Genomic DNA, 19,919 nt, shown 5'->3' with positions numbered 1-19,919 from the left:
CTCTTTCTTGGTCTCGGTCTCTCTCTCACTTTCTTTAGTTTTATTGACTTTGGTTTTGCTGAAGTTGGTTAGAGAAAAGTCGCGAGCATCATCGGCAGAACAAGAATAAAGAATAAAAGATTTTCGTCGAGTTCGTCCGCTAGAGAAGATGAAGAGGAAGTAAAAAGGAAAAGAAAAAAGAAAAAAAGATCGAAGGTCACGCCAGAGAAGAAGAAAAGAGAAGAAAAAAATAAATCTAAAAGGCAAATTTATAACTTCACTCATCTTTGACATCAACAGAAGGTCATTTGACAATTTTTTTAAAATTTTTTTTGGATCATTTATCATTTTGGACTCAATTTTTGGGACATACATACAAATATTCCAAAGGTCAAGTTTTTAGGTTATACACGAAAAAGTTTTTTTTTTTTTTATTTTTGAGTTATTTTGTGAAATTTGACAAGTGAGAGAGAAAAACGTAAATCGGTAAGTGGCTCGGCTCGGCTGACTCGTCAACTGCGGGGGGATGAAAACAAAGAAAAAAGAAAAAAAGGAAAAACAAAGAAGAAATTGGCGTTGCAGCTAAAGCTCTGTTCGCTCGTTTGCAAGAGTCAGGTCCGAGATCCTGAAGCTTGTGTATAGATCTATCAACGCCTCGCCTTTACTTGTCTCTTACTATTTCTTCAATGGTTTGCTTGCATTTGTTAGCTCGAAGATCTTTTAATTGTCGTTTTTTTTCTCATTCATTATGGGAAATTGTGATGTATTGGATCTGTTTGAACTTGCAGAAGTTTGAATCGACCTGATTGATTCGATTGGCGCGGTCTGAATCGACCTGACTGAGATCACTGCCATTGGAAGAGAAAGCAATTGGTGATAGATATGGCTGCTGGTGGTTTTGTCACGCGGGCTTTCGAGTCCATGCTTAAAGAATGCTCTGGCGGCAAGAAGTATCCGGCTCTTCAGAAAGCTATTCAGGCATTTCTAGGTCTCGTTCTCATTCGTTTCTCGAATTATCCAAGTTTGCATTATGGATCTGTCTGTTTCTTCCCGTGAATCTACGGAAATCTTCTTAATAACCGTTTTTCTTCTGCCTGGATTTTTTTTTTGGACTGTTGTTCGTCCTATTTCCACTGGTTTTACACTTCCATTGGTCAAATGCATTGGTTAATTCTTTAACAGAAGTTTGGCATCTATTATCGCATTCCGAATTAGCGAGTTTAAGAATTTTGTTCGGTGTTTCGTGCATGTGTATGATTTTCATGAAAATTCTCCTAGCCGTTTTGCACAATTTTCTTACTGACGAATTCCAGCGACCGCTTTTCAGATGGTACGAAGGAGGTCAATCAGAGTCAAGCTACACCTATCGAGACAAATCAACCGGCAACTTCAGCTGGAGATACCAGGTCTTTCTCCGTGAATCTCCTTTGTTCTTCGTAATGTAGCTAGTATCTTTCATTTCATTATTCCAAGCACTTTCAGATCACAAAAATGATCTAAGAAAATGGATATTAGCTCCTTGTTCTTTTCAATTGTTTCATTATATATGAATTGGCGTGCACAAGAGTTTAAATTCACTAATTCATTAGAAAAACAAGAAAAAAGTAGAAAAAGTCTTTGACAGACAGGTAACTTTTCAAATCACTGTTGGTTATAGTGAAACTGGAGGGGAAGCAGATGAGTCTCGGACAGCACAAACTGCACAGGAGGTTGAGAATGATGGCAGGAAAGTTGCTCCACGTGAACATATATCAATTGTGTTAGCAAATGCTGGCCATGTCTTGCATGGAGATGATGCAGAGCTTGTTTTGAATCCACTTCGCCTCGCATTTGACACAAAGAATTTGAAAGTCCTAGAACTTGCTTTGGATTGTCTCCATGTACGTCTTTAATTGTCTATGAAACTTTAACCTTTGATTGATGATTGCTTCTTTAAAAAGCAATATTTTCTAACGATCATTCATGAGATTTTTATGTTATTTTGAGATCTCTCGTTGTATAATTCACAGAAACTCATTGCTTATGATCACTTAGAAGGTGATCCTGGTTTAGAAGGTGGTAAAAATGTCTCTCTTTTCACTGACATTCTGAACATGATATGCGGTTGTATTGACAATTCATCTCCTGATAGGTATTTGCCATTGCATATTCTGAACATTTTTCACACTTCTGTTCTGCTTTTTCGTGACCAACTATTTGCATTGGATGATGTGCAGTACAATTTTGCAAGTGTTGAAGGTTCTTCTTACTGCAGTTGCATCTGCAAAATTCAGAGGTACATGGTTATAGATAGGTGGCTATGGTTGTTTGTTGCTTAATCATGTTTTGAAAAATGGAGCATGGATGAATGGGATTTTATGCATCTTCGTCTGGGTTCTTTTCCACTATCTTGCCTTCGAGTAATTTTTTAATTTTGAGATTCTCTTCCAATTTAAAAGTTTATTAGAACCATGAATTTTATTTCAGAAGTCTCATTAATTAAAGCCTTTGGTGGTGCATTTAAGTTATTATGAAGTCGACTTGTTGCGACTCTTGTAAATGAACTATAGCATCATTCCTACAAAACCAGCCAAACATATTAAATGTTGTACATTTCTTCTTTTGATTATTTTGTAAGGCCGTGCAATATAAATCTTCTTGGTGATCTTCTAACTATAGGAAATTCTTTTGTAATTACAACCATTAGATTACTTTTGATGGAAGACTCTTCATTTATAGTTTTTTGGTTAGAGTTTCCTCCACATGCCCCTTAGGCTGTTTGCATTTTCTCATAAATTTATTTTTCTGTTTCTTATTAGAAAATGAATGCATTCTTTTAAGGGCAGTGCGTGATATGTTATATGATACCATTTTCCTTAGTAGCTACAACAAGAATCGTTATGATTTTGAATTTTTCTCTAAAGCTAGGTGATTGCAGTTTATATCCCTGGACTTAAGTATTGACCTGTGGGCAGGAACGCCAGATGTACTAGGCAATTTCTTCTTGAGCCCTTTAACTAACTAGAGTTGAGCATATGTATTGTATCTTGTCACAAGTCCTTTCAGGTAACCTATTGGTAATATTTGTCTTGGAACATGATGTTGGGGGTTCTAAATTCCTTGACTTTAAAGAGACATCCACACAGTAGCTTGTCTCTGAGTTTTTTATTTCCTCTGCAAGCAAATGCAATAAAAAAAATCCCTAAGCTGGTTGGCATAGGTTTATTACAGTAGTCTAGAGAGCCTCTGGATGGCCATAGCTCAGTGCAATGCCCTCATTGAGATTTTATCTATATTCAAGTTGGGTAATGATGAGGTGAGGTCTTGGGAAGACGAGTGAGTGGGAAATGAGCCTCTCTTTTCTTCATTACTGTACTTTCTGGACAAGAGCATCTCTGAAGAAATCTAGAATTCTGAGAATAAGAGAAAATTGGGAGGTGTATTGACTTCAAGAAACATCTCAAAAGGAGGGAAATCAAATACTGAACCTTGTTTTTTGAGGTGGGAAGTGCTAGGATGGATTATTGAAGAGAGGCTAGGTGGTGGCCGTGGGTTCTTCATCAGGGCATTTTCCTATAATTTGACCATTGCATGAAGCGGTTGATGATTTTTAGTGTTTGTAGAAGTCTTGTTAGCCTAACAAAGGGCGTTTTCTTGATTCACAGTTCTTGGTGTGATGGATTATCATTTGTTCATCAATAATTTCTTCAAAGACAAGGCCATGATTATATGTGTTATTGCTCATTTCACCATCCTTTTGAGGTGATGGAGCGAAAGGGTAGGCCAGTCTTCAAATGTTCTTGTGCATGCACTGATAACGAGTTTGTCATATGCTTTCTTGAGTAGTTCTCAATACTTGTTTATTGTGGGCTTTTCTTCCTTACTGTCAATTCCTTTATGACTAAGTCTTCAGTTTTCTAAATTCAATTTATTCTCTTCTTGAAATGCAGTACACGGGGAGCCTTTGTTAGGAGTCATTAGGGTTTGCTACAACATTGCTCTCAATAGGTAGTTTGCATAATGGCGTTGTTTGATCTCTTATTGTCAACCTAAAATAGTAAAATTGAATCACTTCCTTAAATCTATAGCAAAAGTCCCATAAATCAAGCTACTTCAAAGGCAATGTTGACTCAGATGATCAGCATTATATTTAGGAGAATGGAAACCGACCAGGTATGTAATTAAACCTAGGTGCAAATACCTTTTTCCTAGTAGTTGACAAGGACATAGATAGAATAAAATGCTTCTACCTCGATTGGAAAGTGAGTGACAGAGAATTTGATGGACATTCAGGTTAGTTTATCTACTTCCTCTGGGGCAAAAGATTCTGTCTCAGCAGAAATTTCTTGTACGGTAGATGAAGAAACTACTGTGAACGAAGAAAATGACAAAGAGACTACTCTAAGAGATGCACTCAATTCAGTTAAAGACACATCCCTTGCATCAGTAGAGGAGCTTCAGAATCTTGCAGGTGGTGCTGATATCAAGGTACATATTCTTTTTCTGTAGGTTTTGTTTGGAATCCTGTGAACAGTTAGCTTCTTGCTTCCTTTGTTCCTCAGCTTCCAGGAAATTTGCATTGTTATGTATGAGTTACAAAAGATCTTGTGTTGAACAGGGTCTAGAGGCTGTTCTTGACAAAGCTGTTCATATTGAAGATGGTAAAAAGATGTCACGGTATATACTATAATGTGCCTTAGACTGACTGTCACTCAAATGTAATTATGGACAATGATACTTAGTATTTTCTTGAATGATTAAAACCCTTGTTATTCACATTCTTCAAGAGGGATCGATCTGGAGAGTGTGAACATTGTTCAACGTGACGCTCTACTGGTATTTCGCACCCTTTGCAAGGTTGGTTGTCTCAGAATTCACTCTGCATTGTTGTGTTTATCATTTTAAGCCTCTCATTTGATTCTGCAGTGCTATGTTACAGATGGGAATGAAGGAGGACACTGATGAAGTCACAACCAAGACTCGCATTTTATCTCTTGAGCTTTTGCAGGTTAATCGTGTAGCTTGCTTAATGGTTTTGCATAATTAATTATATGTTCAGTATATGACACAGTAGAGCACCGATGGCCTCCAATACTTAGTTTCAGTTCAGAAAATTAATCCAGTCCTTTCAGCTTAACTGCTATTTATTGACAATCAGTATACTGTTTAATATCAATCTTGCCCATGGCTGAATTAATCTATCGTGATTTTGAGAATGGAGTTCAAGTGACTGTCCTGATTAAGTTTTATGAATGGAAGGCGTTTTTGGTTCTAAGAATGAAAGATATAATTTGATTTTAAGAATAAACAAAGAGCTGCAAAGTTCTATTTTCTTTCCAGTTTAGGTTTCATTCCACCTTAGGTTTGCAGCTCCAATTTCTCTCTAGCTTAGATTTCATTACTTGGATATTTTTAAGGAGGAAACATTATTTTCTATAAATTTTGCTAGTATTAACATAATAATGTTACATTATTGTTCATTTCGTTAAATTAGTAATATTGATTATCAATATTTACTATTATTTTAATTACTTAATTATACTGTTCTAACATTGATATTATTTAATCTTTAATGTACCATTCACCAGATTTTCTACAATATTTTAACATCTTTACATTAGCTATATTCTTATTTTCTCGAATGTAGTCATTTTGGCAAAGCAGTACACTCATTTTGAGTACATCCTATTCAGAAAAATTTTAATATTAAAATGGCAGGAAGATTGTAAATTTTATAGAAATGAACATTTGATTTGATATTCCAAGTTATTATAAAAAATTGCTTCTATCTGTAATAGCTATTGAAATGGTAACGATGACTATTCACAATAAATCACGATCATCATCCAGTGAATCATTAATGCTTCTAATTATATTTATGCTTCAAATATAGGAAATTTGTCTATTATTATTGAACAGATACGTTTTACTTTTACCTATTTATATTTGTTTGTGATATAACTTTAATGTATTTTAATATTATAACTGCGAACTGGAAGATTCTTCTTTTATAGCTTGATGAGGGGCGGGTTTTCTACACTTGGCCCCTGGGCTGTTTTTTTCTCCTTCTTGTTAAATGTATTTATCTCCGTTTCTTATTAGAAAAATCAATATTATATTATAATATCACAATATATAATTAATGAATGTGCCAAAGTAAACTTAGTTTAATGGTAATTGGCATGACCTTCCATCTTAGAGGTTGGAGGTTCAATCCCCCATCCCCATAGTCAATAATTCTGAGAAGGCAGGATGTTGGAAACCAACTAGTGTTTTTTATTTTTATTTTTTTAATTTGCATTTGGGTGAGATAAAAGTTATTTTTGGACATTTTCTTGCTATTATATTTGTTTAATATTTAATATTTAATATTTTTTGGTTAAATTTTTTTTTTCTTTCTATCACGTATACGACTCTACGAAAACCCATAGAAAGGTTTGCTGAACTTAAATTTCAAGATTTCTTTTTACATGCGTTGAATACTGAAAGTCCCTTCCCCCCCCCTCATGTACTCAATATGATATGATCTCGCAGGGTTTATTAGAAGGGGTTAGCCAGGCATTTACAAAGGACTTCCATTTTATTGACTCAGTGAAAGCATATCTTTCATATGCTTTACTAAGAGCTTCTGTTTCACAATCTCCTGTAATATTCCAGGTGTGCATGCTTAACAATCAATATTTACTATCTCATTCAAGTGAAACAGTGAGATATTTGTTTCTGATCATGCATTTTCTCCTGACAGTATGCAACTGGAATATTCTCTGTGCTTTTGTTGCGATTCAGGGAAAGTCTTAAAGTATGTATCTTCTTTATCCTGATGCTTAATTAAAAATTGTTAACTAGTTGTTTATAAAATTTTCTTTTAATTAGATAGATGCAGTCAACTCAATCTTTTCATTTTCAGGGTGAAATTGGCATATTCTTTCCCCTGATAGTTCTGAGATCATTGGATGGCACGGATTTTCCTGTTAATCAAAAAATAAGTGTTTTGAAGTATGACTCTCTAATGCTTATTAACATATGTTACGTTTATGTCATTCAATCTGATTATTCTGTTCTGGTTTCGGAACTTCATCTGTCAATTTCATTTTTTTCTTTCTGTTTCCAGGATGCTTGAGAAAATATGTAGGGAACCTCAAATCCTCGTTGACATATTTGTCAACTATGACTGTGATCTTGAGGCTCCAAATTTATTTGAACGCACGGTATGGTCCTGTTTAATTTATTCTGATTTCAAATATTTTTTTTGGAGTCAAACATATTGTTTTGGGCTTATTCTTTCTTTTCCTCCGTTTTATGTAGGTAACCACTTTATCTAAAATTTCTCAAGTCACCCAAAATGCAGATCCAAATATGGCAGCTGTATCCCAGACTTCTTCAATTAAAGGATCATCACTTCAAGTGGGTCTTATACTGCCCATTCTCCGATTTTGCTATAATTTGTGCTTTATTTTGCATGACTACTTATTGGTTTGATAGCCCTTTCTTTTTTTCTTGACCCTTTCAGTGCCTTGTGAACGTGCTTAAATCATTAGTTGACTGGGAGAAGTCACGTCTTCATTCAGAAAAGCAGAGTTTAAGTATTCATTCGTCAGAAGAAGAGTCTTCAGGCAATGAAAATCTTGAGGTTAAGAGCAGGGAAGATGTAACAGGTAATTTTGAGAAGGCAAAAGCTCACAAGTCCACGGTGGAAGCTGCCATCTCTGAGGTGATTAAAATTTAATTTACGCCTCTTTAGTTGTGAAAATATAAATTTTTAATATCCTACTTTTGGCTGATTACTAAATTTTCTGATCTCTTTTATTGTTATGAACGTATTTCAGTCCCTAATCTGTAGTTTTTATCCAATACAGTTCAATAGGAAACCAGTAAAGGGTGTTGAGTATCTGATTTCAAATAAGTTAGTGGAGAATACACCATCTTCAGTTGCCCAGTTTCTCCAAAATACTCCTAGTTTGGACAAGGTAGAATCTCTTTCTTCAAAGAACGTTGGTTGCTATGTTTTATTTGGCATCTCATGACGAAATGGCTCATTATAGACATGTTGCCACTTTTTATTTCCAGACTATGATTGGCGATTATCTTGGTCTGCATGAAGAGTTTCCTGTTGCGGTCATGCATGCATATGTAGATTCCATGAAATTTTCAGGCATGAAGTTTGATGCTGCAATTCGTGAATTTCTCAAAGGTTTTCGTCTTCCTGGGGAAGCTCAAAAAATTGACCGCATCATGGAAAAATTTGCAGAACGGTATATTTACATCTATGTGCATGTGTTTTTAAAGATAAGAAATGTTCTTTCGTTACTAAAGAAAGAGTAAAAGAGGGGAGGATAAGGAATTCACTCAAAAGGGCAATGAGTTTACAAGAAAAAGCACCCTGCTTGGCACAGATGAGAGAAAAAGATAAGTACAAAAGTGATTGCAAAGAAAACATCAGAGAGAAGCCATTGCTTTCACGATCTCCCAAAAGTTACCTTAATAGAATAATGATAAATTTTCTAATTTCGTTTGAATCTTAACTCTAGAAAAAAACTTTTCTGCCATTTTGGACCCTCCCCTCATTTTTTTGGACAAATGGAATTGCATTCCTTTGTAGAATTGGTTCCAACCAGAACGTCAGACTTTGTGGTTAGTTTACATACTTCATAAGCTTCGTTCCTATCAGACATGTTGGTTTTTTGCGTAATTTGACATGTGCTGAAGCAAGATATCTTGCGTTCAGATCTTTGTTTTCAATTTAAAAAAAAAAAAAATTGATCATGTGTTGTCTTGCTTTTCAAGTAGTCTTAAACCATATGGGAGGAGAGTGTTGAGAAAAATCTCAGTAAGCAAAGTCTAATAGGATCTAATCCCTTAGGTAAGATGTTATTGTTATCTTTTTTCCATCTCGATAATTGAAGAGATTGTTCAAAACTCATGCTCGATTATTTTCCTTTTGCTGAGATGATTTTCCCTTTTCTAATGCTAGCTGGTGATGTGTCTGTGTTCTATCCATGGCAGATATTGTGCAGACAACCCAGGCCTTTTCAAGAATGCAGACACTGCATATGTTCTAGCTTATGCAGTGATTATGTTGAACACTGATGCTCATAACCCTATGGTGTGGCCTAAGATGTCGAAGTCTGATTTCACTCGCATGAATGTCACGAATGATCCAGAAGATTGTGCCCCTACAGAACTCCTGGAAGAGATATATGATTCTATAGTTAAGGAAGAGATCAAAATGAAAGATGACTTTATTGACAAAGCAAAAAGCCGCAGGCTGGAGGGTGAAGAGAGGGGAGGCCTTGTGAGTATTCTAAACTTGGCTCTTCCAAGAAGAAAGTCCTCTACTGATGCCCAATCCGAGAGTGAGGCTATTATTAAGCAAACACAAGTTATATTCCGAAATCAAGGAGCAAAGAGAGGTGTTTTTTATACCTCGCAGAGAATTGAACTTGTAAGGCCTATGGTTGAGGCTGTAGGATGGCCTCTACTTGCTACCTTCTCTGTTACCATGGAGGAGGGTGACAACAAACCTAGGGTTGTTCTTTGTATGGAGGGGTTTAGAGCTGGTATACACATTACACATGTTCTTGGGATGGATACCATGCGCTATGCATTTCTAACATCTCTTGTTAGGTATAATACCTTTCTTAATTAATGTTTTATTAGTTTGAGAAGTTAAGGAAAAAATCAATTTATACCCCATGTGTAAGACTTCTTTAAATGCAAGGGTTATTGCAATATTAAATAGAAATGCTAGAATCAAGAGGATAATGGCGGTTGTCCTTAATAAGAACATTTGTCTTCTTCCTCTATCGTTCTTTACTTATTTAGGTAGAACCGTGCGATGATTTTTCTTGCTACTTTGCTAGGATTTGGGAGAAAGAATTATTTAGGTAAGCTTGGGTTGATTTTAAATGGAATCAAATGAAAGTATTTATAAACCACTTCTAGATGGTCTAAATTGATTTACTTATTAAAGTTCAAGATTTTAACCTATTCAATTATTAGTTTAGAGTTTTAATTGATACAACCTACAAAGTTTAAAGATACAAATTGATTGTTTTTTCCCACAAAATTTAAAATATAATTTTACACTTATCTGAGTTTTTATCTATCTTTTTTATTGCATCTGCTACTGCTGTCGTTTGTTTAATTTCATGTTCTAGCGATAATAAGGTTTGCATTTGACTTATGGAACTAGTTTGTCAATTGTCTTTTTGTTTAAATTTTCGGAAAACTGATGAATGCCGTAACGTTCTCTTGCTAGGTTTACTTTCTTGCATGCGCCAAAGGAAATGCGTAGTAAAAATGTGGAAGCATTGCGCACGCTATTGGCTCTGTGTGATTTAGAGACAGAATCCCTTCAAGACACTTGGAATGCAGTTTTAGAATGTGTGTCCCGTCTCGAATTCATCACATCAACTCCTTCAATCGCGGCAACTGTCATGTATGGATCAAATCAGATCTCCAGAGATGCTGTTGTTCAATCCCTAAAAGAGTTGGCTGGGAAGCCTGCAGATCAAGTATTTGTGAACAGTGTCAAACTTCCCAGTGACTCGGTTGTGGAGTTTTTCACTGCTTTATGTGGTGTCTCTGCTGAAGAACTGAAACAAACTCCTGCACGTGTTTTCAGCTTGCAAAAGCTTGTTGAGATAAGCTATTATAATATGGCTCGTATTCGAATGGTATGATGAGTTAGAAGCAAGTTGTTGATTGATAAATTTAACAATATTTATCTACAAATTTCTTGGGGGTTATGTCATCCTAATCTGATCAACTGAGGATCTTCATAGTTCTGACAAGGATTCTTTGACCTATCTAGTGATATATTCATTAATCCAGGGGACTTAAGTAACTGGGCCAAATGTTTAATATTCTCTTACAATAGTGATAGGATTATCTCCGGGATGTCTTGTCATGTTGCTTGCAATCTTGAATCCATTGTGATGATTAAAAAATGTTTATGGGAGTGGTGGTTGCAGGCTATTTAAATGGTTATGCATGTTCAATTTCTTGCCTATAGTTTTCTTTTCCTTTGGTTAAAATACTAGCGTCTAAGGGCATGTCCTCATCACCACCCTAATATTTCTTTGAACTGCATAGGGACTGAGAATTTTAGAAAAAGAAGTATATGGGCACACCAACTGTGCAAAGTGTTGACTTTCTCCTTCCATCATGTTGCTTAACCAAGTATATTGCGATTCCAAGTGATACAATGTCCATGAAGTTTTTCTTTTACTCAGAACTATATGCACTGTAAAAAAATTTCTTTGCTAACTGTTAATTTAGCCAAGCAAATACAATTATCAATTTTGTTTTCACCGTGTTTATTGTTGTTTCCTAAGCCTTACTTTTAATATAAATAGTGTATCTTGAATTATAGGTGGAAGAATGATCTCCTCTTGATGCAAGGATGACTTTTGGAACTTCCTTTTAATTGCTAAGATAGTTTTCTGCATAACTTTATTTTACTTAATGAATTTGATGGCAAACTGAGACATTGAATTTCATGTTGTAATTTTTCAATATATGTGAAGTCTTCATTGTTTACATGGACATTTCTTCTTTTGCCGCCTCTGTATTTGGTACTTTTCTTTATCTTGATGTAGATGCTATTTTAATTTGTTAATTTCAATATTTGATTCTTCTGGAAACGATTACAGTGTAGACAATGGCCTATGAGCTTTCTTAGAAAACCTTGTGTAGGAGTTGGTTATGTATCACTTACTTCTATACATTCGCTCAGTTCTTAATATTCGAAGTTTCTACTTGTGCATCTTCCAGGTTTGGGCTAGGATATGGTCTGTCTTGTCAAATCACTTTATTTCTGCCGGGAGTCATCATGATGAGAAGATTGCAATGTATGCTATAGATTCTCTGAGGCAGCTCGGGATGAAGTACTTGGAGAGAGCTGAACTTGCCAACTTCACATTCCAAAATGACATTCTTAAGCCATTTGTTGTTCTCATGCGTAACAGTCAAAGTGAATCTTTAAGGAGCCTCATTGTTGACTGTATAGTTCAGGTACGTCAAACTATCAACTTTTATAGCATTAAACTATCAGCTTTTATAGCAAACTTCAAAAATCACTTTGTTATATATGATCCTACTGGAGGTTTCTAGCACATTTATTGGATTATTTTTTATCATAGATGATCAAATCAAAAGTTGGTAACATAAAGTCTGGATGGCGAAGTGTTTTCATGATTTTCACAGCATCCGCAGATGATGAATCTGAGTCAATTGTTGAAAGTGCCTTTGAAAATGTTGAACAGGGTAAGCATTTTGTTTTCTGTTGAGAAATATTTATATTTTGGCATATTACTCCACAGAGTTTGAATATCTAATGCTGAAGAGATTTGCAGTTATATTGGAGCACTTTGATCAGGTGGTTGGGGACTGTTTTATGGACTGTGTCAACTGTCTTATAAGGTTCGCCAATAACAAAAGTTCCCATCGTATAAGTTTGAAAGCTATTGCACTCCTACGTATATGTGAGGATCGATTGGCAGAGGTTTGTTTATACTATCTTGTAGTGTGAGTTGTTAGCAAATCACTTGCATCTAAGATGCTATGCCCAAATACTCTGTTATTTACATGAAAGATTGTCTTTTTCTTCTTGTTCCTCTTCTTTTATTTTATATTATTTTCTTTCTTCTTCTTCTTCTTCTTCTTCTTCTTTTTATTATTTATTTATTTATTTATTTTTAAGTTTTGAGTAGCGAACTTGATGTGCAGCCTTGAGTAGTGGTGTTAGCACAAAAGGATCAAGTGGAATCGGTCCATGAGAAAATGTGGGAGACTTGATATATTAATTCATCAGGAGTACACTTCTAGATAATATGGCCAAAAGAAAATATGGGAGACTTGATTTGTTTCCATTAGAAGGAAGCTTGTGATTAAAGAATTTTTAGGTGCACTGTGAGATCACTTTAGACTTCAGAGTAATCTCTTTAAAGTTAAACTATTTATTCAACATCATTTGGATTCACTAATACAAATAATAATAATAATAATTTGGATTCCAACTTGATGTAATCCTTCTTCTGGGAACTAAGGGTTGCATTCACTACTGAGGACTTTACGGGTATAATAGCTGCAGCATATACTTAAGGTTTCTTCAATTAGTTATGATATGAAACACAAGTTTCGGATGAATCTTTTTTTATTTGTATAATATTTTGGGGATAATGATAGTAATGAAGCTTGTAATAACTATGCCGATACTCAGTTTTGGATAATTCAATAGTCTATCTATTCAAGTCAACTGATTTAATGCATAGGGCCTTATACCTGGTGGTGCTTTGAAGCCAATCCACGATAATGATACTGCTGATCCAGCATTTGATATGACTGAGCACTATTGGTTCCCAATGCTTGCTGGGTTGTCAGATTTGACATCAGACCCAAGACCAGAGGTCAGAAGTTGTGCACTGGAAGTTCTGTTTGACTTGCTGAATGAGAGAGGTGACAAGTTCTCAACGTCATTTTGGGAGAGCATTTTTCATCGTGTCCTGTTTCCAATTTTTGATCATTTGAGACATGCTGGGAAGGAAAGCTCGACTTCTAGTGGTGATGAGTGGCTTCGTGAAACGAGTATTCACTCGCTTCAGTTGCTTTGCAATCTCTTCAATACATTTTACAAGGTATTACTGGGCTTAAATTTGGGCTTTTGTTCCTCCCCCCATCAAGTTTTAATTTTCAATTGTACTGGATCTTGTCTATGGCGTTAATAAACCATTGACCCTGATCCTCCAGTTCCTAGAAACCTTAGCTGAAGTCTTAAATAAACATTTCAAATTTGTTAAATTACACAGATCTACCAGACACAAAAATTGGAAGTTTAGGGTTCCCTTGGACATAAATCTTAAGTTTAATATAATAAGTCAATTAATTTTTAAAAATTTCAAATTTGTAAGAGACCTATTAGACACAAAATTAAAAGTTTAGAGATCAAATAGACTCAAATATAAAGCCGAGGGTAAAAAATACCATTTTATCCCTGCACTTTGGGATTAATCCCATTTGGCCTTGTACTTTCAAATGTCCAAGCCTCTATACTTTAAATAAATCTTAAAACTAGTCCTTAGTGTTAGTTTGAAGTTAGTTTTTATCGCACTTGCTAAATAAAAATAAAAATTTTATTTAAGAAAAGACAATAGGGCTGCTAGCAATTTCTTTCTTATGAAAAAATTTAACCATAATTAGCAGTAGACCAAATGGTATTTTTAACCTTATTTGAGTGAGTTTATATGCCTCTCAGTGAGGTGGATAACTGCCATACAACTTTTCTCATTAGAGAAATGAAAACTGCCATACATACAACCTTTCTCATTAGAAACATAGGATTTCAAGTGTGCCTTGCTTCTTAGCTTTCTCGTATTCGTTGGAGCCAAATCCATGATAGTGAGGGGGTAATATTTTTTCTGTGTGGTCTAAAATGCCTCTGTTTGCTTCTCTGACCAAGTTACTGAAAAATATTCTTTTGTGATTGCTGTGATGTTTAAGATTTGACTTCTTTGTTAAATAGGATTCGTGGTTGGTAAGTATTTTTAATTAATAAATTTTGTTTTCATGAAAAATGCAAATGTGATCTAAAAAGTTTTTCACTGATTATTAGCGGAGTTGGGACATTCAGTATCTAAATTATGCTTTTCAATCGATTGTAGTTGAGTTTTTCTGTAAATCTTTTGCGTTGACGTATATTATTTTCTCCTTTAGGAGGTTTGCTTTATGCTACCTCCACTGTTGAGCTTGCTATTAGATTGTGCAAAGCAGCTGGAACAATCAGTGGTTTCATTGGCTTTGGGTGCTTTGGTGCACCTAATTGAAGTGGGTGGACACCAATTTAGCGAGGATGACTGGGACACATTGTTAAAAAGTATAAGGTGAACATTACTTTTTTCCCCTCCTCTCTCCCTCTCCCTCTTCCCCCCTCTTTTTTGTTTTTTTGTTTTGTTTTGTTTTTTGTTTTTTTTTTTAAAGAAGACATGAAGCAAACTTACTTTCCGTTGATGTGTGAAAAGTTACAAAAAAGTAAGGAGCCAAAAGTTACGAATTAGTGAAGAGCGAAAAAGTTTACAAAAATGAGTAAAAACAAGAAAGTTAAACCCCAAATGATTTTTTTTAAAGAAAAGAAAAAAAACAAAAACCAAGTGTATAACTGCCGAACACCCTATCAATGAGAACCCCCCAAAAGATGTTAGAGATTTAGCTGATTCATACACATTCACCAATCTTTTGCCTTTCTGGTAACCTGAAATGCATGAAAATTCCCGTGAATTGCTTGACAAACAATCAATCTCCCCCTCTTTGGGAGTGAACTTGTCAAATTTTCTAGTTTTTTTCTTTTACCCATGAGTTCGTTAATGGTGACTAGAAAATTTCTAGTTTATACATAACTTTTTCCTTACTTCAATCTTCTAAGGCCAACATCTAGAGCCACTTGTTAAAGTGAGTTTACCTCAGCAGTAATTGGCATGATCTTCCATCCTAGAGGTGGGAGGTTTGTTTCCCATCTCCACAATTGTTGTAGAGCCACCCCCCAACTTCTCCATCCCCACAATTGCCCCCTCCCCCAACACAAAATAAGAAATCTGGAAATTGCAAGTTCTACATACCAATCTTTTAGCCACAGAAGGTATATTCATGCCACGAATTTCATTTTCTTCTCACAATTTATCTCTAGGTCCAAAGAAATTTAAAAGATTTGAGAACTTTATAATATATTTGTTTACACTTCCTCCTGATCTTATTCTTTAAATAAAAAGCAATATGCCATCCCCAAATTGAAAATATGTGAAAGTGAATATTACCATTATCATTGCAAATGTCCATTCTTTTGCTTCTGTTTCTGTCTTTTCTCAGAGATGCTTCATACACAACTCAACCACTTGAATTACTAAATGCTTTGGGTTTTGAAAACCCAAACCATGATGAGTTGAATATTGTTGATGGTACTTCCTTGAAGTCGTCTAGCCAGCAAGAAGCAAAGAACCATCATTTTGATGTCGGTGACCATGGAAAGGTATCTCCAAGACTCTCACCAAGGGTTGCAGAAATCATTACTCGGAGTCCCATTGAAGAGTCTGGGTTACAGTTTACCTCAGATGAATCTGCTGAAGGTTATTATTCTTTTATATCAGTGACAAGCCACATTCCTTTGATTTCCTTGTCACCTTTGTAAATTACATCTGTTTACCATTTAAAATTGTCTAAAGAAGTAAGGAATGAAATTCTTTATATTGTAGGTATTCCATCACCGTCAACAAGAGCTACAAGAGCTGCTGAAGCTGGAAATCTACAGCGGAGTCAAACAATAGGCCAAAGAATTATGGGAAATATGATGGACAATATCTTTGTTAGAAGTCTAACTTCAAAATCTAAGGGACGTGCATCAGATGCCTCTGTGCCATCTTCTCCTATAAGGGTATTGTATTATGGAATATACTTCCATAAGTTGTCTTTGACTTTATCACATATGTAGGATAGGGTTGTTTGTAACCTTTTGCTTCGGAACTTCGTTCACTTTCCTTCATATATTTCTTTTCTCACGAAATTGCTTATTGAGAGGGAAAAAAAAAAGGATTGAAACGACCTAGACACAACTTTTTACTTGTTCAAATAACAAAGTAAGGCGAAGCATGGTCAGGAACTACAAATCTCTTTATCATAAACAAATTTTCTTTTGCAAACTCGTTATTACGGTAGTTCCTACAGAGGATCGAACTAATGACATACAATACTTGAATTCTTTGATGTAGATGCCACATAATTTGTTCTCACCCTTTGAATGCCAATTGGATTTATATTATAATAGAATCCTAGGCTCAAACAATCCTTCGATTGATGATCCTTAAGGGAATTCTTGGTTAAGTTTTCCACCCTAACAAAAAACAAAAGAATTAGGCAGATTCTATTGTCCGACTTATAGATAAGAATGACTTTGGTTATCAAATGATTGTACAACTTGGAGTAATTTACTTTTGATACTTAGTTGACATTCATAAAAAGTATCTCATGATTGAGAGATTAAGATCCATTGTAATACATTTTAACAAAATTCAAGCAAAGACTTGAGTTTTCTTGAGCATGGGTGCTGCCATAAAACTAGGAGACCAGGGTTCAGTGCAGTATTAAAAAGCATCTGCAATATCTGCACTTGAAATAGTTGACAAGTAGTGACAAGGAAAAAGACCTGCGAAGTTTGATGTCCCTCTATCAACACTGATTTTCTCCTTCATTGGCTCCTAATTTCTCTAGATATGCTCTCTGCTTGAGTTACTGCCCTGTGTTTAATCAATCAAGGACTGGTAGTTGTTCTTCTAGGTTAATGTGTGTTGCAGCTTGCTTTCCATGTTCTCGTTCATTTTATTCAATATGTATTTTATGCATTCTTTTTCCTAGTTTGAACCTATGGAAGTCTTTGTAGAAGCTAAACACTGAAACCTAAAAACATCTCTTATATGTTCTTGGTTTGTTGAAAAGTTTACATTACTCGGTTGTAGCTTCCTCCTGACACCGTGGATCCCGAGGTGAAAGAGGATGAGGAAAGTCCACTATTGGGGATTGTTCGGGGCAAGTGCATTACACAACTACTACTTCTTGGTGTCATTGATGGAATTCAGGTTTGAAGCTGACTCAGTAATGCTTTTTTGTATTATTGTAAGAAATTTCGTTCATTGCTACCTCTTGTCACCTGCTGGTGGTAATATGATGAGTGAGAAATTTTCATTGAATATGGTGGGGATCATGGTATGAAGGGGAAAAGGAGTGCTATGAATTGTATTATAAAGTATTCACATTATAATACTGATGCATTCTTGCAGAAGAAATACTGGGTCAAGCTGAATGCACCACAAAAGATAGCCATAATGGACATTTTGTTATCTTTGCTGGAATTTTCTGCTACATATAACTCATACAACAATCTCAGACAGCGCATGCATCATATTCCTGATGAGAGGTAGGCTGATAAAGTTGTTAATTTTGTATATTATATTGGATATAATCAGAATAATATTGACCAATCAGGATCATAATCAACCAAGAAAGAAAAACGTATCAAAGGAAAATACTAATTTGGAACAAATTCTAATTTACTTTAACAAAATTTTTGTTTTTTCTTTAACACATCTAGATTTTTGTAATGGAAGATAATCATAGTTCTTTCTTAAACAGGCCTCCACTGAATCTTCTTCGTCAGGAGTTAGCTGGAACTTCAATTTATCTAGACATCTTACTTAAAGCAACTTCGGGATTTAATACGATTGAAGCAGGACATGAAAAAATTGTTGCTAATCTGGAAGTTGATTCTGAATCGGCCAGCAATGATTTAACTTCCACACCAGATTCTAGTGCAGTAAACAATGTTGACGGAATAGCTGAAAACCGGCTAGTATCATTCTGTGAACAGGCTCTACGGGAGGCATCTGACCTGCAATCCTCTGCAGGGGAAACCACTCACATGGATGTTCATCGAGTTTTGGAGTTACGTTCTCCGGTGATTGTTAAGGTATCGATCAGTTGGCCTTGACCATTCAACTTTTAAATGTACTACATAAATGTGATACTAGAATTGTATCTTTTATTTTCTATGATTGAAACAGTTGGTTTTTTTTCTACCAAGATGAAATGCATCGTCTGAAAGGTAATTGTTTTGATTTTTTTTTTTCATGCAGGTGATCAATGGCATGTGCTTCATGAACAGTCAGATATTCAGAAGACACCTGAGAGAGTTTTATCCTTTGCTTACTAAACTTGTATGCTGTGACCAGGTATTCTCCTGCAAAAAGTTCAATATTCTCAGTGATGGTTATTATTTTCTTATATGGGTCTTATGTGTGAACTATATAGGAACCTTTTAACACTATCTGATAGAAGTTAGAACTATTCACTATTGCTACTTTTATCAGATATTGGTGTTTCTTTTTGGTACCTATCTATGGTTTTGTTGTGGCCCCTGTGACTTTTACTGGCTCTTGGGAGCATTTATTATGATTGCCATAATTTTTTATTGTTTTCTTCTAATATTTGTGCTATTCATACTTTTATCATAATTTCTTTTATTTTAAAACTTCAATATACATGCTATTCATGGCCATCTATTTACTTCATTACAAACAACTTTCTATTATCCATAATAGTGGAGTGGAGTAGTTCTATAATTTATTTCACACAGCTGGATTGGTGATCTTCGATCAGTTACTTTGTCCAAGTCAACATTTTGGACTGTATTTATTGACTGTATTATTTTTTTTTAAGTACAATTGGAGGTAGGAGGATTCAAACCACTGATTTCGTGGTTATTAACATACTTGCATGCCAATTGAGTTGTATGCTTACTTTGGCTATTGACTGTTTTATTAATCCAATACACAATAAACGTGAGAGATTCACTATGTTCATTAGGGACATGTTGTTTCTGATTACTTTTTTCTTGGTTTGTTCAGATTGATGTTCGTGGAGCTCTTGGTGATCTCTTCAAGATACAATTGAAAGCACTATTGCCATAGTTTCTATTGATTCTTTGTTCTCAAATCTCTCAAAGAGTGCTTTTAAGCATTGTTGCGCACATTCAAGCTGATCATCATTTCATCACTCTCCTATATCCGCCATATATTTCATGTTCCTCAAAATTGAGTTCTCACTCTTCGGATGACAGTTATTTCATCAATGTCAGATTTTTTTTTTTCGGTAGGAAATGGAAGGAGAGGGTAAAAGTAGAAGTTAACCACGGTAAACGGAGGCAAACAGCAACATATTTTATCACGAATGAAGTGAAATCATTGTCTCCTTGGTCTTACTGCGTGGTCATGGTAACTTGGGTAAGAATTTCAGATATTATGCCCACTCTCCAATTTTGAGGTGTGAATTTATTTCTTGATTATTGAAGTATTAATTTTAATGACTTGTAATTATTCATAATAGTTATCATCTAATTTGAGTATAAAGCTTTTGTTTTATTTCTA

At 35.1% G+C, this 19,919-nt stretch overlaps 1 protein-coding gene across 6 annotated transcripts; it reads left to right on the top strand.

Moving 5' to 3' along the window:
* The first annotated feature begins 456 nt into the window (after positions 1–456).
* Positions 457–19,919, top strand: ATMIN7 (HOPM interactor 7). 6 transcript variants are annotated; one of them, XM_039021728.2, is made up of 34 exons: positions 457–594; positions 768–967; positions 1,307–1,385; positions 1,637–1,859; positions 1,989–2,110; positions 2,196–2,254; positions 3,909–3,966; positions 4,047–4,131; positions 4,252–4,446; positions 4,577–4,635; positions 4,746–4,815; positions 4,898–4,966; positions 6,493–6,615; positions 6,704–6,757; positions 6,866–6,954; positions 7,070–7,166; positions 7,264–7,362; positions 7,469–7,669; positions 7,815–7,925; positions 8,026–8,210; positions 8,962–9,582; positions 10,217–10,634; positions 11,734–11,973; positions 12,102–12,225; positions 12,315–12,463; positions 13,233–13,595; positions 14,671–14,837; positions 15,817–16,073; positions 16,200–16,378; positions 17,457–17,576; positions 17,778–17,914; positions 18,130–18,463; positions 18,630–18,725; positions 19,401–19,919. In XM_039021728.2, the coding sequence occupies exons 2-34, from the start codon at positions 862–864 to the stop codon at positions 19,461–19,463; spliced, it is 5,352 nt and encodes a 1,783-aa protein (XP_038877656.1). In that variant the 5' UTR covers positions 457–594; positions 768–861; the 3' UTR covers positions 19,464–19,919. The 6 variants fall into 6 exon arrangements, with proteins under 6 accessions (XP_038877656.1, XP_038877638.1, XP_038877647.1 ...); XM_039021710.2 differs by having other exon boundaries at positions 490–615; XM_039021719.2 differs by having other exon boundaries at positions 510–646.

Source organism: Benincasa hispida, chromosome 1, assembly GCF_027475165.1.
Source record: "Benincasa hispida cultivar pf3 chromosome 1, pf3_genome.v1.1, whole genome shotgun sequence".
Lineage (NCBI taxonomy): Eukaryota > Viridiplantae > Streptophyta > Magnoliopsida > Cucurbitales > Cucurbitaceae > Benincasa > Benincasa hispida.
This window is presented reverse-complemented; position numbering and strand designations above follow the sequence as displayed.